The sequence below is a fragment of the Ambystoma mexicanum genome, chromosome 5q (genome assembly GCF_040938575.1).
Source record: "Ambystoma mexicanum isolate Mex_15411 chromosome 5q, UKY_AmexF1_1, whole genome shotgun sequence".
Lineage (NCBI taxonomy): Eukaryota > Metazoa > Chordata > Amphibia > Caudata > Ambystomatidae > Ambystoma > Ambystoma mexicanum.
The window spans coordinates 214,601,554-214,621,244 of NC_090933.1; the positions used below are offsets into that span (position 1 = coordinate 214,601,554).

General features: G+C 43.4%; 1 protein-coding gene across 1 annotated transcript in view; it reads left to right on the forward strand.

Annotated features, from left to right (window-relative positions):
* Positions 1–7,847, forward strand: part of LOC138497339 (cytosolic non-specific dipeptidase-like) — a 221,281-nt gene extending 213,434 nt beyond the window's left edge. Inside the window, exons 11-12 of the mRNA XM_069620735.1 lie at positions 5,206–5,353; positions 7,472–7,847. Of these exons, the coding sequence (XP_069476836.1) occupies positions 5,206–5,353; positions 7,472–7,535 (212 nt within the window). The 3' untranslated portion in view covers positions 7,536–7,847. The remainder of the gene's footprint in view (positions 1–5,205; positions 5,354–7,471) is intronic.
* The last annotated feature ends 11,844 nt before the right edge of the window (positions 7,848–19,691 follow it).

Below are 19,691 nucleotides of genomic sequence, written 5' to 3' on the forward strand. Positions count from 1 at the left end.
CCTTCTCACCACCTCATGTTCGGTCCGGGTGTGTGCATCCAAAGTGGTTCCGCTTCTCACCAACGATGCCCTTTACCACCACTCCTGTTCGTTGCTCAGGTCTGATGGGGAGTTTGCATGCCAGGTGTCCCCGTTAGGCAGTCGGCCAGCTGCTCTCGGTCGAGGCGTCAATGCTGCGCCCGCTCCCCGCCCGGTGCGCACGCTATGTACTTCCTCGAGGCTCCACTACCACAGTTGGGCACCCTGCACCGAGGGATTCGCCGGGCCAAGGTGTCTGTGGAAACCTCCAATGTTGGGCGGATTGCAGAGCGAGGCTGGTGCCTCCCCACCTTCTGCTTGGATCTGGGCACAGTGCAGTGTGCCGCCCCTCCCCCTCCACTACTGCTGCATCGTGGCTGCGTCCGCCATCTTGGTGACCAAGGGGTGCTTGCCAAACAGCCTCGTAGTTCGGGTTGCAGGCTCCGATTTTCTTCATTTTGCTGCCGATCGACGGCACAAATGCTTCCTTAATGCGTAGGTGTAATTTCACTCGCTCATTGCTCTCAACACCTGGAGATAAAGGATCATTTAGAGGATCAGGATGGGAGCTTTACTCTGGAACCGCCTCACTCCATGAGCTAAGCCACGCCCCGGAGAGAGTATTGATATGCTTGGTCAAAGTTAGGTTTGAATCTAGGTAAACGCCTTGCGTTTTAGCTTGGTTGAGGATTGGAATGGGTGTGTCATCAATGGTGATGGAGTAATAGTCGGGGTGGAGCGATTTGATTGTTTATGGTGCGCCACAATAAGGATCTGTTTTTTTCATCGTTGAGGCAGAGGCTATTTACGGCAATCAGTTCTGGATTATGGTGTCAATTTTATTTACTAGAATAGTGTCTTGCTCATGGTTTCCTGCAATGGGGATCAGAATCTGGGTGATCTGTGAAGTTCATGTAGATGACACCCATGGCGTCAAGGGCAGCAAAGAGGAGCTTAGGGTAGGCATTGTAAAGGGTGGGCGAAGGGCATGACCCTTGCAGAACCTCTATGGGTGCTGGAATGGGATCAGCTGCTTCCTTCCCTATTGCGACTCTAGATGTTCGATTAGCTAAGAAGGATTTAACCCAGAGGGTGGCTTCGGGTGAGAAGTGGAAGTTCTCTGCCAGGGTGGTATATAGCTTGTCGTGGTCCAATAAATCAAATGCAGCCGACAAGTCTAAGAAGAGTAGTATGCAGAGGTTGCTTGCATCTCTGATGGAATCCATTTGGATTTTTAGTTCCAATAGGGCTGTTTCCATGCTATGGCTGTGCTGAAAGCTGGATTATCTTGTACCTAGTAGATTATTCGACTCCAAATGGGTTTGAATTTGCGAATAGGCAATTTTGTCTATTATTTTCAGGAGGAAGGGGACTGTGGTAATGGGGCGGTACTGTGGGGTCCAGTGAGGGTTTTTTCAGAAGTGGTGTGACCCAAGCTTCTTTAATGCTAGTGGGGGGACTATGTTGGTGCTGAAGGAGGCATTGACAAAATTGGTGATAATTGGAGAGGGTGGGTGCACACAATTTGATTAGTTGGGCAGGGAAGCAGTCTCCTTTGCAGTTTGATGGTTTAAGCCCAGCTATAATCTCCTGGGCATGATTTTGGTTGACCTGAGAGAAGTTAAACTGCAGTCCTGATTTGTCGAGATTTATGACCTGCGGGGATGGGCTTTTACTGGCTAATAGTAAAGCTCCAAGACAAAACCATTGCCAAACAAAAACTATTTTAGCGACGAGCGCGTTCTGGATAGTCGTGCACCATTCTTTGCTTGCGGTCATGATGTTGGTCAGGGGGGTAGGGTTTTTCAGCTCTCGTAGAATGGTGAATTGTTCTTTCGAGTTAGAGGCTGCATTATTGATACGGGTATTTAACCCTTAATGATGGCCTTTCAGCTGTCTTCTTTAAATTATTAACCCAAGCACCACTCTTTGAGAAGGCTAGGCTAAAAAAAAAATGAGACTACATCCTCATCTCTACATTCATTTAGAAACCAGCTAGAAGGTTTCACCATTTTCCCCCAAACATAATGTTTGTTTTTATCATATTTAATTTCAAACTATAGTTGCCAAAATAGTCATTTATGTATAGCATGCCCTGTTCGAGACCTGCCAGGGTTAAGTCTAAAATAGCTGTATCATTGGCATAAAGAAGCATGTTATAAAATATTGTTACCGTAGATGTCTTCGAATACCATTTCACCTAATGAGATTTCACCAAATTTGTTTCACCGAAAATGGTAGGGAAATGGTATATGTCTAAAGCATAATGGGTGGGGTGTGGGGTAAGGGAATAGGTTAGGGTAGGGAGGGGCGACTGGGGCGCAGAGGGTTTGCATTAAAAAAAAGTTGAAAAACTAGATTTCATTTTTCAGTGAAATGGATTTGGTGAAATCTCCATTGGGTGAAATATTTTCGAAGAAATCACATACATCCAAAAAATATATGCTTTACAGACAATTTATTAACGTTTCTAAGAGAAGTACTAGAGTCAAAGACTGAAAGGAATACATTGGGGCCAACTGACATCTTTATTTGTCGGGAAAAACAATGTACCATGTGGAATTCCCCGATCTTGTTTATTGGACAGACCCTGGGATGTGTGGTTATCACAGTTTATATTATTTGAACAATAACATTCAACAAAACAAGTCCAACAGTGCGTGTCATGGTTATCAAGCATCAAACATATTTCCATAAGAGGGTCACTGTATCCCTTTTACCCTCCCCCTTAACATGAGCTTACTTTCCGTGACTGCCCGCTTCTGTTCATTCTAGAGGTTCATTCTCATCTCGCCTTCCAGCCCATTGCAATTCTACGCTTTGCCAGTATGAAGGCAAGGTCCTTCAATTTGCTCACATCTCAGGTTGCGAGGTCTTGCAAAGTCCCCCACCATACATGCCCATACGGATTCCACATCCAGCCGTATCCCTTTATCAGTTAAATGGTAGGAGACTTTGCCCCAAAATGTTCCAATCTCTAGGCATGCCCAGAACATTTGTACCATCCCAGTGTTCACCTCCCCACATTTAGGACATGCTTGTGTTTCTGTGCTCTTAATAAATCTGGCAACCTTCTGAGGGGTCATGTACGCCCTATGAGTTATATATAGTTGAATCTGCTGCAACCTCGCATTTCTGGACACCTGTTTGTGGTATCTCTGGGCCCCTTCCCATAGCCCATTGTGCATTGGCGCCCCCACTTCCTCCTCCCAATCCCGTCTCAACTGGGTTACCTCCTTTCCCACCCTAGACATCAAGAGTTCATAGATTCGGGAGACTTCATGTCCTCCCTCCGAAATGTCATAGAATGTTTCTACGGTTTCATCAGGTTGATCTGTGAGCACCGATTCAGGCCATGACTCCCTCACCCTCTGCACCATTCTGGTATAGGCAATATATTGTCCCGGGTGAAGTCCTCTACCAGCTCCTCAAATTCCATTACTTTCCCTTCTTTCCATAGGTCTCCCAATGTTGCTATACCCACTGGTTCCCAGTGCCTACGAATCATTTTCCTTAGCTGCTCATCCACCCCCTCCCCCCCCCCCCCCCAATGCCATGTGTAGTTATCACAGTTGGTTAAGATTTAATAACCATTAGGGACTCTAATACAATGTAAATTACACCACAAATGTTTCTATCAATCAAATTAAATGCTGTCTCAAAATCTGAAACAAGCCACAAGTAATCTTCCTCCCTTAACCTTACCATGATGGTGCTCAGAGTGAAGCAGTGGCCCTATGTACTAACCCCTCCCTGTAAAGCTGCTTGGGAGGGCATCAAGATATTGTTAGTTTGAGCTCACTCCTCGAGTCTGAGTCACAAACATTTGGAAAATATCTAATTGCAATTTCCAGTAAGGCAATTGGCCTATAACCCTGGGGGGTGGTGGTCCAAGGAATACTTGTCCAAGGAGATGGCATAATGCCTTTCTCGACAATTGCATTTCGTCTTTTTAGCAATTTTTATATGCCCTTTTGAAACTATAAATCTGGCTGCCGTGTACACCACTCAATTATGGTTCAATTTTCTTTTTGAGATTCTGCATCAAATCATGGGGTATCCCTTTCCATAACCTGGACCTACTGAACTGGGGAATGCCATTTGCCAATAACTCTGTCCCGGATAGTTTTAACCAGAGATTCAAACATTTTGACATTTCCCTTTGTGGCCTCTGAACGGTTTAACAGTTCTTAGAGAATATCTTAACAGACATTTTCTGTGTGGTGCCTACCACTGCCCATTGGTAACAATATTTTGCTCAAGATCCTGGAGACTCCTGAAGCCTCTGGTAATGTTTATTTAGTCCTACTATATTTTTGAACAACTTGGCTGGCTCTGTCTGTCCAAAAATGTCCTACTGACCACTCAATTTCCTCAACATTTCCTATAAACAACCACTTAACGTCAAATGAAGTTAAAAGCATTACAAATGTTCTTTAATAGAATTGCACATTGTCTGGCTAACTTAAGTACTGCAAATTAAAATGCTCTATTAGCAGTCTTAAAGTTTATTTCATTTCCAATTTGTGTTGCAATCATTTTTCTGCCAACTGAGCGCCAATATGTTTCACCGAAGAATGGATGTTACTCACCATTTCATTTGATATGCACATTTTGCTCATTGCACACAAAAGGTGGGGGGGGGGAACCCCTGCCTTAATGTGATTTATATGTATAGCTTTCCTTTTCTGAATAGTAAGTTGGAATACTACATCTTAAAATGGCACTGTCTGGAGATGGAGCTTTTTTGTTTCCGTGCCTCATCTGGAAAACTCTAGAATGAATACACACTGCATACATCGTAGGTTTGTCATCCCTAGAGCAAAAATGCCATTTCATGATCCTGCTTACTGCTCCATAATTCCCCTAAATGCAAAATGGTACCCACATAAAATTGCAAATTCGGGCAAATTGTTTCAGATTATTTTGTATTTTCTTGCCGAAACAACTAAGCAAGTACATATTCTATTTTTTTTATTTCGCATATTACAGTCAACAGACCAAGCCTAAATAATCCTGAAATTGCTTCTCCTTCATTTTTTTTTCTAAACCCGCTTACCCTTCCCTTGTATATCCCGCTAACACCAGGTTAAAAAATCCTTAACGCTCGAGCATGATATTACGGTACTGGACTTTTGACATTTCTTATAGAATTAATTCCACTCTGAATCTGTCGTCTACCCACAGTCTTCCAAGTGGATGCAGACATGATCCGTGCCGGAGGAACGATTCCCATTGCCAAATCCTTTCATGATCTAACTGGGAAGAGTGTAATGTTACTGGGCATAGGGGGGCCCGATGATGCAAGCCATGGCCAAAACGAGAAAATCAGCAGGTATGTACCCAATATTTTGCTGCATAAGAGGGACCAGAAATCGTATAATTGCTGCACTTTGTTGTTTTTGTTGGTGAACAATATTATTTAGGGTTTTGAAGTTGGTTACACAGTTCTGTTGGTCTGTTGCACGACATGATATGTTTTATAGAACAGATTCACTTTACCTGTGATGGTCACCATAGCTCTAAAATATGTTTAGTTTATCTTAAACCTGACGAAGGGCTGTTTCCTCAAATGTTTACCTACTCACACATGTCTGCGAAATCTAAAACAGTTTTTTGAATTCACAACAAATAGTTTGAACATTCTGTCAAATATATCACTTAGTATTCGTATCCAGTAGATGGCTTTCAGAGTTCTTCAAGTTTGGAATCTGTGATTTTTTTTTTTTTTTTTTTTTTTTTTTTTTTTTGTACAATCCGAATTGCATTTTCCATCCTTTGTTTAATAAATACACATTCAATGTTTTAAAACATTGTTTTATGGATTTTACATGAAATAATCATTTCATCAATTGATATACTGGATGATGTACTTAGGAAACAAGCCTTACAAATGATCTACAGAACTGGAGGACAAAAACAATATGATGGTTTTATTTCCTAGACTCTAAGTTGTCCTTTTAAGAGTCTTTTCGTCCTGTCCTATATAACATGGCCAACAAAAACGGGTCATCCCCTATTTGTTGTTATCGGGAGGGGACTGGAGGAGGGGTTGAGGGGGGGGGGGTTGACTCTGACTATGTGAAACCATAACAATTGTCAATAAAGCAGGACGAGTCTCAAGCTACCCCCTCGCTCTTATGTGAAGATCTTTAGCCACCTGTGGACATAATGCAGGTATATTCAAGTTGCTGCAATGGACATCCCCTCCTGTTTATGGTAAAACGTATGTTCCCTTATTTCTAATCTATAAACTTAATTCTAACACATAATGTACTTAGAATTCTCAAATCACAATCTCACAAACATTAGACATTTACAATACAATGTTCTACAAAAGAGATGTCAACTAATGTGCAAAAACTGCTCATAAAAGTGTGCAGGTGCAATATGGGGGTTAGTAACCAAAGTGCCTTTTTTGCAATCAACATGTTTCTCTTACCAAGAAGTGTTGTTCTTGTGAATTGTGTGTACATTATGTGTTTAAATTAAGTTCATAGATTAGAAATAAAGGAAAACATTGTGTACCATAAACGGGTGTTGAGGTCCATTGCAGTAATTTGAATATACCAGTATTATGCCCACAGATGTCTATAGAAAATGACGACAATCTCGAGGATATGAACAATTTGCAGTTAAAAGCAAACGGGAATGTGTGTTCGAGAAAGCAATGGTGTCTTTAGCTTGCAAGTGATATAGACTGGTCCACTTTTGATTCCTCGAATGCTGCATACCCCAACGAATTCCAAGGAGGCACCCAAGGGAAACACACTGGTTCTGTAGTAGATTTTTGGAAAGAAGTGCATTCCCATTTGTTTAACCCCTTAACTGCGAGGCTATTATGCAAGTCTATCCAAAAAGGACGACCTTACTCGTCCTTGGCACTTAGGTTGGTGAGAGATGTACTAATAATCTCTGTTGGATCATAAGTACCTGATTTCCACGCGGGTCAGTGGGATGTGTCCTACTAGTTACTACATAATGTATTCACCAACACTCTCAGCTGTGTGTCCCAATTTGACGGCCAGGCATAGACTCACCATTCGATGCATGAAGCACCTACCACCTTTTCATAGATTCTGGAGCAGGTATTGGGTACTTTAACGATAAGTGAGAGGCATTCAAGGAGGTAGGACACAGGAGGCCCAAACGAAATGCAAGCATGCTTCATGAATTAATTAGCCACACACTCTCCCAATCGGACCAGTAGGTCCTGTAAGAAACCAGCAGGAACTGGTGCAGAAAATGACAGAGACAACAAGTCCTATTGGTCACTCAGGGGTACCTGTGTTAACTTGGCATGTTAATGAAATGGGATGGATGTGTTATGTTATATCTATGGTATATATGTATTATTGGTAGACCAATATATGAATGACTCTTCAGAGAAAATGAGTAAAAAATAAATCACCTGAAAAGTAAATGCTGACAATATTTGTCACTTCTTTTGCAGGAACAATTACTTGAAAGGCACAAAACTATATGCAGTTTTCCTTCACGAACTTGCTGCTGCCTAAAGGGGAATCTGCACTTCCATGCTTGCGGAAATCAAAACTGAATGAACACTTGGTTACGCGAACTAAAAACAATAATATCTGAAAATATCTACCCGTTGAACATTTAAGTTCTATCTATTCTTGACAGTGTACATGTGAACAGTAACATACAACACCATTTCTCTTTCCCAGTTCTGCAACGTTGGGCCTGTTCATAGAAAAGTCAAAGCAATGCCAACAAATGATGACATTCGGAAAAAGTGCCTTTTTCTTGACCTCAAATAGACATATCAACTTGTTCAATTGCATTTAATAAAGCATATTTCAACATAATTGCTCTGGGCCTCACAATAGAATCCCAGTGTTTGGATTTATCTGTTGGGGATGTGCAGCTGTCCCTGGTTCCACGAGTAACATTCTGATGTATTTAACAGCTGAGTGTGTGGAATACCCATACCTTCACTCCATCTTCGTTGTTCCCGCTCTTTCCTTCCCTGGCTCCTTTACTCTGCTCCCTCTTCCCTACTTCCCCATCCATAATACACCCATTGCAAACAGCCTATATTAACCAGCTGCATACCGCTTGCAAAACCTATGAGATGAACTGTGTTTCAAGAACAGTCAGCCCATTGCATAAGATGCAAGCATTACCTACTTAATGTAAATATTCATTGACAGTCTAGGCAGGGGAGTTGCTAGGTCTGGAAAAGACCCGGGGCTAAGCTGTTGTGGGAACTGTTGGGACTGGGGGCTAGCTAGTCTTTTGGATGTAGATCCTGAGATTCTATCCGGGGCTACAACCAAAAGATAGCCCCCTTAGCCCCCCCCCCCAGCAACGCCCCTGAGTCTAGGTGACTCCCAATGGGCGTTATCCTGCTTGGAGGAAAAGAAAAGGTTGGTCTTACGTTTAGGTAAACGTGCATCAGAACCAGGGGTTACCCTGATTAGCAATTACCATCTGTCAGGACAAATGACTCCTGATCACACTCAGAAAAACAGATTTATTGAACAAAACATTTTCTTTTGTTTCCTTTCAAATGAGTTCTCAGTATCAATTAATGTGTTACTCTCACAATGTTCTCCATTAAGTGCCATAGACTTTGCAAGAATGAACATTAACACTCATTTTATTTATAACAAATGTGTCTTGTCAGGAATAGAAAAAAGAAAAGACGCAGAGTCGATGCAGTACTCTAGAAGAAAAGGAACATGAAATGCAAAATGATTACAGTACAATTGCTAAATGAACAACCAAGTTTGAATTCACTGCCAACATTACTTGAAAACAAAAAAAAATGGCTCAGCACACTTTTTATGTTATAAATAAGTGGTTGGAGGCAGAAATGGATTTCTGGTGCAAAGTTCTCACTTTGTTTGCTGTCTAACTCTATGCATCGTGATTGGTCTTGCAGGGTGATTTCTACATGACTCTGCTTGAGCAAAATCTGGTCTTCAAAAGCAACTCCTGCCACTTCCACAACAGATAAAAAATATGCTCTAATTTCACATACACTTAGGCTTAAAAAGAAAAGAAAAATGTTTTGTTGAATGAACACTACATTCTAGTTCTGCCATCATAAAACAGAACTTCTGGGAATTCGATTCATAAACTGTACTGGTAGCAACTCTAACTTACTGCTGATGAACTCATTTCTTTACAGTGTCACTACCCTGCGAAGCAGAAAATCTTCAGATTTTTATATAGTGGAATCTATCATTTTTCCCTGGGGTTATCGGCCACCTAGCATGCTTAAAAATCTGATGCAGTGTAATTGTCATATAGGTGTATACTTTTATTTTCTGCAGACCTCTTTCTCTCCATTCAGTGAAGCAGGTTGACACCAAACTTCTGGGTTCAAACGGTTCCATGTAATAATGTCGCCACAGAAATCTCGCCATGCAAAAATATCGCCGAAAAATGGCCATTTTTAGTGGCGACATTATTGCATGGAACATGCGGGGGACACCCCCGCAACCCCCAAACTTTTTTTTTCTTTTCGCCCCTGTCCCCATATATATATATGGTCACCCAAATAATATCGCCACATTTTCCCGGCTATATTATTTACGGCGACCATATATATGGTGATATTATTACCTGATACCGTTCAAACATCCTGAAATTAGTTGTGACGGACATGAGAGACGGTGGTGTGCCCACCAAATGGTAGCCATAGTTGAAGTGTTTTAGCACTACCTCACTATATCAAATTGTATACATTTGGGCTCTTGGGGATAGCCACAATACAAGATGAAGAGGTAAAATATTTTTTGATTATGACCAACAACTTGTTTACCCTATCTGAATAACACCATTCATTAAGATCACACATTTGTGTTGCTTGCGTATCTCTCTTAATGTCTGGAAGAGCTATCCATCCCAGAGAAATAGGCATCACCATGACCCTCTCAGTGACCTTAAGGTGTTTTTTACCTCGGATTTAGTAGAATATTGTATTTAGTAATTTTGTCGCAAAGCAGGTTGGCAGTGCTTCTAGGACATATAACAGGTTCATGTTTGGTTTTGGCAGCGCAAAGTGCCACCATATGACCAAACTTAATGCTAAAGAGAAATGAGAGAGAAAGGGTGTTTGAATCAGAATATCTGGTTGTCATGAAGGCTTGAAGCATGAATTTGCTGGCTCACTGATTGTTATTTATTGTATCTTTCCACCGTATCCATTAATCAGACAATTTTTAATCTTTGATCCAATCAGATGTTCTGTTGCATGAAAGACTACCTTGGCTTCCATGTCCCAGTTGGCACTGTGATTGTTGCTTCCTCACCCATCAGGAACTTCTGTGCCTGAGGCAACCCAATGTGAGAGGGCGAGGCATACTCTTGGCAATGTGGACCTACGCACATCACAATTTGGGCAACATGGTGGTCCGCCATTAACCCTTAGGAAATTTGAATTTGCTCACATGTGGGAGACCGGGAGCAGGGCCTGGTGACAATCCGTGCTGGGCTGTGCTGTCATGAGCATGAACGGAAGTAAGACATTAAAACTAGGAGGGGACTAAATGATAGAGCAAGCTCTGTAAAGCATTCAGAGAAATCAGACATCGCCCTGTGTTGAAATAGAAACCCAAGCCTCACATCCAACAGCCCCAAGCTGTCCAAATTAGTAAATAAACACATCATGGTGTTAGGGTGAGTGTTGGACAGAGTACATAAGCAGAGAGCCCAGTGCGCATTACATGCTCTGAAAGATTTCTTGTTTGCACTACCATTGCAGATATATTTCAAATATAACATTCTGTGGTCATTCCTATCTACTCAAACTGTTCTTTGATTGTATGCAGATAGCTACTAAAACACATTGTGATATTAGTCCCCTTCCTCATAGATGATTGCTTTACAGAAGAGTGATTTATTATGTATATGCTGTGCATTGAACCTATGGCTTGGATGTATATTGCTCTCACCTCTACTACACAAACTGCAGAAAGCCTCTTTCTCTACAGATTACTGTACATTTTCATGTTGAAATAGGCAGCTGTAAAACCACACTGCCATTGGAGCTTCATGTAACACAGTTTAATCACGGATATATTATTAACCTGGTGTGAGTTCATATGATGTCTTAAGAAGAAATCTGTTGCCCATCAATAGAACTGCAGACTTTCTGCCATTACAAGCAATTAATAATACAGAGAAGAACGCGTACAGTACCACTGTACACAGAGATGTCCTCACAATAATAAATAACGTGCAAATCAACACTCCATTCTAAAACAGGAAAACAACGACCGATTTGCTCATATAGGATAGCCATCAGATGAATAGAGATCCTCCCAAAGTGGCAGCCTGCTCCTTCATCATCTTAGATTAGCCATATGGGCCTGCATTGTGGTCACCTGAATGGTCTGTGTACTTTTTATGAGCATTTGTGTGCTGTAAAAATAGCAGTGTGTGCATTTTCTTTAAATAAATTATGCCTATATCATATTTATTTAGGTTGGCTAATAACCAGTTTCCGCCATTGTGTGGCATGTTTTTGGGTATTTTGCATCGGAAGCAGATTATTTTGAACTTCTTTCAGACGTTCTTTGAGATTTTTGCAACTCCACACCACCACCACTCCATTACATCACTCCACCCCAATACCCCACACAACCACTGCTCCACTGACCACACTATCACATTGCTTCCCCACTCCACCCACCGCTCCACACCCCCAATTCACACTACCATACCCCCTCCACCAAACCTCATCACAACCACACCCCCAATCTAGACCGTTCCACACTTTCACAGCACTTCACACCAACACTTCTGCCCACACAACCACATTACAACTACACATCTACTCTCCCACTCCATACCACAGACCACCACAATTCTCCACACATCCACCACCCTACACATCACTCCACACTACCACACACCCACCACAGCACACCCCTCCTCTACACCACCACATCCCTCCACCAGACTACCTGACTCAACACCACCATCACTCTGACACCACTTCACACACCAGACTATGCCATCATGCCTCACCTCCACATTATTCACAACAGCACACCCCCACTCCACACCATCCATCTAGAAAGTCACTCTAACCTGCTCTACTCTCGCATCATGTCCCACACTGCCCCATCCCTCACTCTACTCCTGCACATGCCCACCCCTGTTTCAAGTCTCTTCTCAACTACCTTTCCTCAACCCTCCCTACCCAGACCATACCTCACTCCTCTATGCCATACCCCTCTCTATCCCCACACTCCCACCTCACCCAACTACCCACACCTTCCCTCCTTTATCCCTGCCCACCCACTCTTACCATTGCCACCCTATTCATTAATGCCTAATGCTAACATCCATGCCACCCTCACTCAACTTGGTTTACACCCACTCATCCTAGGTAATGCCCATAGAACCCAACCCCTGCTACCACCACCTTCCCTTCTTCATCAGTGTCAAACCCACCCTTCCATGCCCACATTTCACCCACCCATCCTCCTACCTCACCCTTGATTATTTCCACCAACCCACCCTCTTTCCCACCTCTGCCTGCCCCCACTAATCCTAACTCATCCATGCCTATCGTGCTCCTTATTGCATAGTACCTCCCACATTAGCTCACCCTTTCTCCCTTCCACCTTACCACACCCGTACCCCTGCCACTCTAGCTCTCCTGTAAAGTCACCATGCGTGCCTTAACATTTCAAAACAATGTTTTTGCTGACAAGAATATTCCAAAGAGTAAAAATACTTATTTACCATGCCGTGAAGAGTGGTCTTTCTACTATGTCTATCAATAATGTTATTTTTCTTCAAGCACTCATGCTTGGATTTAATGGCTAAGTAGAGCTCATGTATTTTCTGCATTCTTACCTATAACTGTACAATACAATGAATAACGACAAACCCCTAAAGGATTGCCTTTTTTCAATACTTGCTATACTAATGATCCTCTGGAACCATGAAATAGTCAACTTCTGTCATCTCTCTAGATCTTGAAGAAGCTCTTGTAGTAATGAAGGTAAATTGCCTATATATAAGGCTCCGGAAGAAGAAGAAAGGGATGATTATAAGCTAGTGATACAATTACTTCATGTGATTCTGAATATTTGGAGCACTTGACTTTCGAAGATGTATTTTAAATACGAAGACACAGCCCAATGCATCAAGCACCTGTACTATCACTGAAAACAAATTGATTGGTTTTCTTATACCATGTGAACGATGTTGTCTGCAAACGATATTTTATGAGACACCTGCCCAGTGAGTGGAACTTTGATATTAGCATTACCTCTAATTTTCCGAGCCAATTGTTCAAGTGTCAAATTAAAGAGAAGCAGTGATGGTGGCAACTTTGCATCATTTCTTTTATCCCAGATTCTTATAATTTACTGCTCAATCTAATTCTCATTGAGGGTGCCTCGAAGTTACCTCGGATTAATTTAGAAATGTTGGGTCAAAACCTTTAGGTAATATTAATTGTAAAAAGAAAAACGTCCTTAATTGAATGATTTTTCAGCAACAAGGGATAAAAGCCGGTATATGTAGATGAAAACATATCTGAAAATATTGAGGAAGAAATGACCACACTTGTTTGGCCAATTTGTTTTGAATATTTTGTACAGTTTTATAAAAATATAGGTGTGGGGTAAGGGTGTTAGTTAAGGTAGAAGGTGAGAGGGGAGTGCATAGGGTCTCCCCCCGCATTATTAAAAAAATAAATGTGAAATTTGTTTTTTCAACCAAAACAATTTGGTAATTTCTCCATTTGTTTTTAAATTCGTTTTTTCCATGGACAACCATAAAAACCATAGAGGCAGTATGGAATATTTGAAATAATTAACCATTCCAACCACCAATTTTCAAAGACTTGCTGTCCCGCTATATCTCTTAATGAATACTTTTCATCATTATTAATTCAAGGTGATTTGCTGTTATTTTTTAATACATTTTGGTGTCAGTATTTATTAAAGCTATGAGTCTATAGGATGAGCGTAGTGATGTATTTTAACTGGCTAGGACACAAAAGTAATTGCAGACTACATCATGGTTGGGTCTAACGGTCTCTTAGTGAGTGAAACTTGAATTACTGTTGCTAAAAGGTGAGCAACATGTGTTTCAAATGTATTATAGAATGTATTAACAAAACCATTGTGACCTTCAGCTTTATTATCTGAATGTATTTCCTCTTCTATTCTGCTGTAAATATGGGAAGTGAGGTATGAGTGTGAAATCCATTTGGGCTTGGTAGGCCCACATGATCAGCAGAACAGAGATTGGAAAATAATGTGTAAACAAATTAAGCTTTTGTTTATAGTCGTAGATAGGGCAAAGCTCTAAACCTCCCGTGGTTCTGTGGTTGAAATGTCTTTAATTTATATTCTAAAATTCTTTAGGGCTTTATGACAAATTTGTAATATAATGGTTTCACTTGTAACAAGGCTAATGCTTGCTGTTTTATCAGATACTAAAGTTGCAAATTTGCCCCGTTAGACACCATTTGTTCGATGGTTTAAGCAGATCCTGTAATTTGATGGTGTGACTCGATAACCCATAATTGTCCTGCAATGACATGAATCTATTCTATGTTGGCCTTATGAAGAGATGCCCCAAAACAATACATTCCCCTATTGAACACTGATTTGGCAGCATCCCACATAGTTGCCAAAAAAAGGTGTCACTTATCTTGGTGCATAGGTCTGGCTCCCTCAACAATTAGTCTTGTAGAGGCCTTTGGAAGTGTGGTTTCTGATAGCCCAGGACATTCAATGAGAACTCAATAGCAGAATGGTCTGGAAAAGGTCATACGCCAATAGATGCGTCCTGTAGTTCTGGGATGCCACTAGAGGAAATGAGATAATAATCAATCATTCAATACATTTAGGGCCAGATTACGAGTTTGGGGGTAATGGTAAAAAAAATGCATCATTTAGAAATGCTGCATGTTTTACCACTCCTCCAAATTAGGTTTTGTCACTGAAACTTTACAATTCTGTGTGCTTTTTTGTGGAGGTAATTAGTACCACATAAACACATTGCCTCATGCAATATTACCATGTGTGTTAATCCTGGATGTGGCAATGTAGCAATTCCCTGTAGAGCTCTGTGACTGCAAAATGGGAAATAGCTGAAGAGTGCTCATGCATCTTGCTCACCATGTTGCTGGAGGCCTCCGCTACTGCGCTTCTCATCATTGATTGACGTACACAATCCTGCAAGTGATGCAATTGACAAACCACTTCTGCAGGTTCACTCAGATGCCAGGACTGTCATTAGGGCAAGAAGATTCAGAGGTATGTAGAGAGATTGGGGTAACAGGTTAGGTGGAGAGTGCTTACAGCAAGTGTGACTGGCCTGCGGGAAAGGTGGCCTATGTGTCTGCTGCATTATAGGTATTTTTCCTCTTATAAGCTTGGTCACAAACCAGTTACCAGTAATATCTGAATTGCTACTGAAGAAAAACTATTTGTATCACAAGAAAATAATCATCGGTAATTCCTACCTTTCATCCTTGGCACCCCCAAATTAGCAGAGTAGATGTGATAATTATGTTGACATTTGACTTCTCAAAACCATGAGAATCGGTGATGAGGTACCTACTCCTTTTACGCTGACAGTAAAGCCAGAATGATACTATCCGGGCATATCGTCAGTTAAACGGGCATTATGTAATGACGTCAGCACGTCGTTTGGCATGCTTTGTTTATATTAGCAGCCATTTTGAAAGGTAACATTACCAGTGTGATTGACATACAGCAGGACACTGCGAGGTAAGCTGTTGTGCGATACAATGAATTGCTGTTAATTTATTCTGTTTATTTATGCTATATGTGAGAGGATGAGGCACATTCATATTACCACTGCTTAACATTTAGATTAGCAGTTAGAGCATGGAGGGTACCCTGTCTTTCGCAATCAGGAGAGGACAACTTGAGACTTACAGCCTGATAAGGAGTTTGATGGGCATTGTACTGCTCACAATATTTTAATGTGCCTTATTATTGACACTAGACCAATCTGAATGTTTTCCTAGATATACACGAATCTCTTTGGAGACGAATTGGGGAATTTGGGAATCAGCCACAAATTGATGTATTTGGGTGAAAACAGCACTACAAAGGATCAAAGAAAGACTTAGAGTGTGCTGACTTCACATTACTAGGAAGAATGAACTCTTTAATAACATGACTCTCATTAGACCGAGCACTGGATCCCGATGGTGGGTCTTAACTTATTATTTCTGGTTACTCTAGGTTCTATTGGGACCACAGTCGCATACTAGGAAGAAAGACTGAGGATATTGCCCCATCATCAACATTATGATCGATTTAACTACATAAAAGGTGAATTACCAAGCCTATCTCCAGATATTTTGTTGTTAAAACACACTGATGATCACTTTATTGATAATTATCTTCATGATTACTTTCAGACCCTCTAAAGCAATATATCCCTGATGAAGAGAATCACTTCTCGAAACGCGTTGGGTTTAGCTCTATTATGTTGGTTGAAAATTAAAAATATAAAGATGGATCAAATATTTATTTCTGTATTGAATAATGAAAACGTGTTATTTTGGAATTGCTTTGTCTTAGAGACTGACCAAAATATAGATTACACGATTGAATCAACCTAGAGATCTAAATGAAAATATATGGCTCAGCCAAGCCACAGATGGAGTGCAGGGGGTGCAAGTTCCCATATGGGAACATTTGTCTCTCTTGGTTTTACAGTACAGTCCATGTGCCAGGACAGTTTTTTTCTCCCCTGCACCTGGACATACTCTATAACCTTATAATATGAATCTTGCATAAATCTGACATGCAGAGGGGGGGTGGTTTGGCGGCCATGCGTTGAGGAGCCGAATCCCAAGGCTCCTACATGATCCGACAAGAGATCCGAGGATGCTGAGACAATGAAGCTGATACGCCCTATAAAAACTGCAGGAGAGGTGTTGGAAGGTGAAGGGAACAACTGGTCGAAGTTCCGAAGGAAATCGAACTGAGATGGGCCCAGAGCAACGGCCGAATCAACTACGAGGCTGGCACACAAGATGGCGGGCGCGGCAGCCCGGGCCAGAGGAGGGGCACTGCCAGAGAGATAAGATTGTCTCCAAGGACGGCGTGGGGAACATGGAAGAGGCGAACCAGCTGCCAGGCCATCTGTCAACCATGTGCAGCATCCAACGGCAGCCTGGAGGCAGTGAAGGGGAGCTGGCCAACAGTGGAAGGTTAGTGAAGATCCCCGTAGGCACTGAGCATGCATGGTGGACGCCACCAGTGAGGAAGGAGATTGGCGGCGGGGACACCACAAGATCCTTGCTGCAACAGCCAGAGGACCCTGTGAGACACCCAGGGCACAGAGGATGTATGCCGAGAGACCGCATTCTCTACGCCTCAGGATTGCCAACCTCCAGGTGGACATCAGAGGATGGAGACACGCAGGCCCTGAGCGGTTCACCTTTGGACGCCCCGGAGCCAGGGCGGTCCAAGCGGCGGGGCGATAACACCGGAGGATGACCCGGGACGCGGGGTGGCGCCGCCACGAGGACCAGCGGAGGCCCCCTGGAACAATCACGGTAAGCACACAGCAGGTGCGCTGCTGGTGGCGAGCCTCCTGGGGAACATTAGCACTTCCAAGCCCCCTGGGGGAAGAAGGCCTCGAGGACACGGGATGCTCTAGGAATAAACGTTTTGGACAAACAGTTTATATTATCACCTAGCGGACCACTGGCAACGAGTGCGCCGGCAGGAACCGCTGGGCAGGGGATGCACCCCCTAACAATAGAGCAACCAAACATGTCGGACACGTGTGTCGCTCCTTGAAGACTTCGGGTGGGGAGGCAACACATATTACGTGGGAGGCCACAGTCCACAGGCCTGAACCACGCAGTGCACTGACAGGCAAATTCATAAGGAGGCCATAAGAGAGAGACCAGATAGCCGGACAGTGCTGGTGCGGCTCACAGATGCAAAGGAACACGGAGACTGGGCCGGCTGACATTTGGGGCAACGCTGAGGGACCACACCAGGAAGGAGACCCAAAGGGTGCGGTCACACAGAATCTGATGCACGTTCCAGGGTTGGACAACAGGTTTAAGTGAGAGGCCACCGTTCCTGTATACCAGAGGCACAGCAGAACACATACCCTTGCTGGGCATACCCTTGCTGGGGCACAGCACAGCAGCCCCCAACACACAGTGCCAGCTGAGGCAGACAAGGGGAGGTCGAGCCAGAGACGTGCTAGAGTAAGGGGACGCACCTTGCAATGCTAGAGGTGCCGACACTGCACAGCTACCGTAACATAGCAAGAGGCAGCAGTGCACAGCAACAAACGAACACCATGTGGATGGTCACGGTCCCCGTGCTCATGGTCAAAAACCCATAATGGGGAAAGAGAAACCCCTGCATTAAAGACACAGATACACCGGAACGGGGAGCCCAGTGGTGGCGGGAAAGAGGCAAGACTGGGGCCACGACGCAAGAGGCGGGATAACCCCAACACAAACATGTCAGAAAAGCAGAAAGGAGGGAAGGGGAAGCAAACGAGCATGGAGGCGTTTGCCCAGAAAGCAGAAGCGCCCTAGGGGCAGGCCCCGGAAGCTGGCTCCAGCACAGTGGAAAATGCACAGACTGAGAAGGGGAAAGAAGAGGGACGCATGCTGGAAGCAATAGCGGTGCTGAAAACTCTGCTTGAATTTAAAATGGACGCAGTGATAGTGGATGTAGGTCTTCTACGGCAAGATGTGAAAGACCTAGACCAGGAGCACCCCCAAGGCCCATGATAGTTAAGATATTGAACTTTAAGGACAGAGAAAAGATTCTGACATTTTCCAGGGAGGAGGGGGGGTCATAACAAGAAATGCTGCCAGAATAACTATGAATCCAGACTATACAGCGCAAGTGCAAAAACGGAGAGCCTAGTTTTGGTCAACGAAGGAACGCCTTAGGGCCGCCAAGGTGCGATTCATGTTGCCTTACCCAGCCAAATTGAAAGTGCTACGTAATGGCAGAACTTACTTTTTTGAGACTACAGCAGAGGCTCAGGATTGGATGGACCAGCAAGGGATCCCACAATTGAGAGATAGGGACGAGTGGGACAACAGGAACACCCCCTCCCTGATTGCCCGAGAAGAGGCGTACCGAATGGAAGAATTAACAGTTCAAAGACCTAGATCAGCAGTCAGTTAGATGCAGGGGCCCACAGCTCCTGGAGCAGGCTGCCCAGACCCACAGAAGTGACCCCGCGGGAGAACAGAATTTATGATGCCAGTTTTAAGGCACCACGCTGCAACGGGTGCACCCGCGGGAGGGAGGGGGGCACTTCGAAAGCAGTGGAGCCCAAGCAGGGGGATTCGGGGGGGCTTTGGGCGTTTGTTTATAGTTATAGTAGTTGCATGGTTAGTTAGATTAGGTGAAGGCACTGGAGGAGGAAGAAGCATGGAACGACCAGAACACAGCAGAAGAGTAGAGAGAGAGAGCGAACAAAGCTGCGCCCGAAAGCAGAACCTCTGAGAGGTACACTGAGGATGAGAGCCCGTATACAACAGATATGGGAGGAAGGCACTGGAGAGGGGGAGGATCACTACCATCCCAACAGACCGGGGCAAATAGAGATAGGCCCGGAAGCACCGGACATTAGGCGAATAACAACTCACGAGCCCATGGGAATTTACTGGCCGTTGGACACAGCAAATATATGGGCCA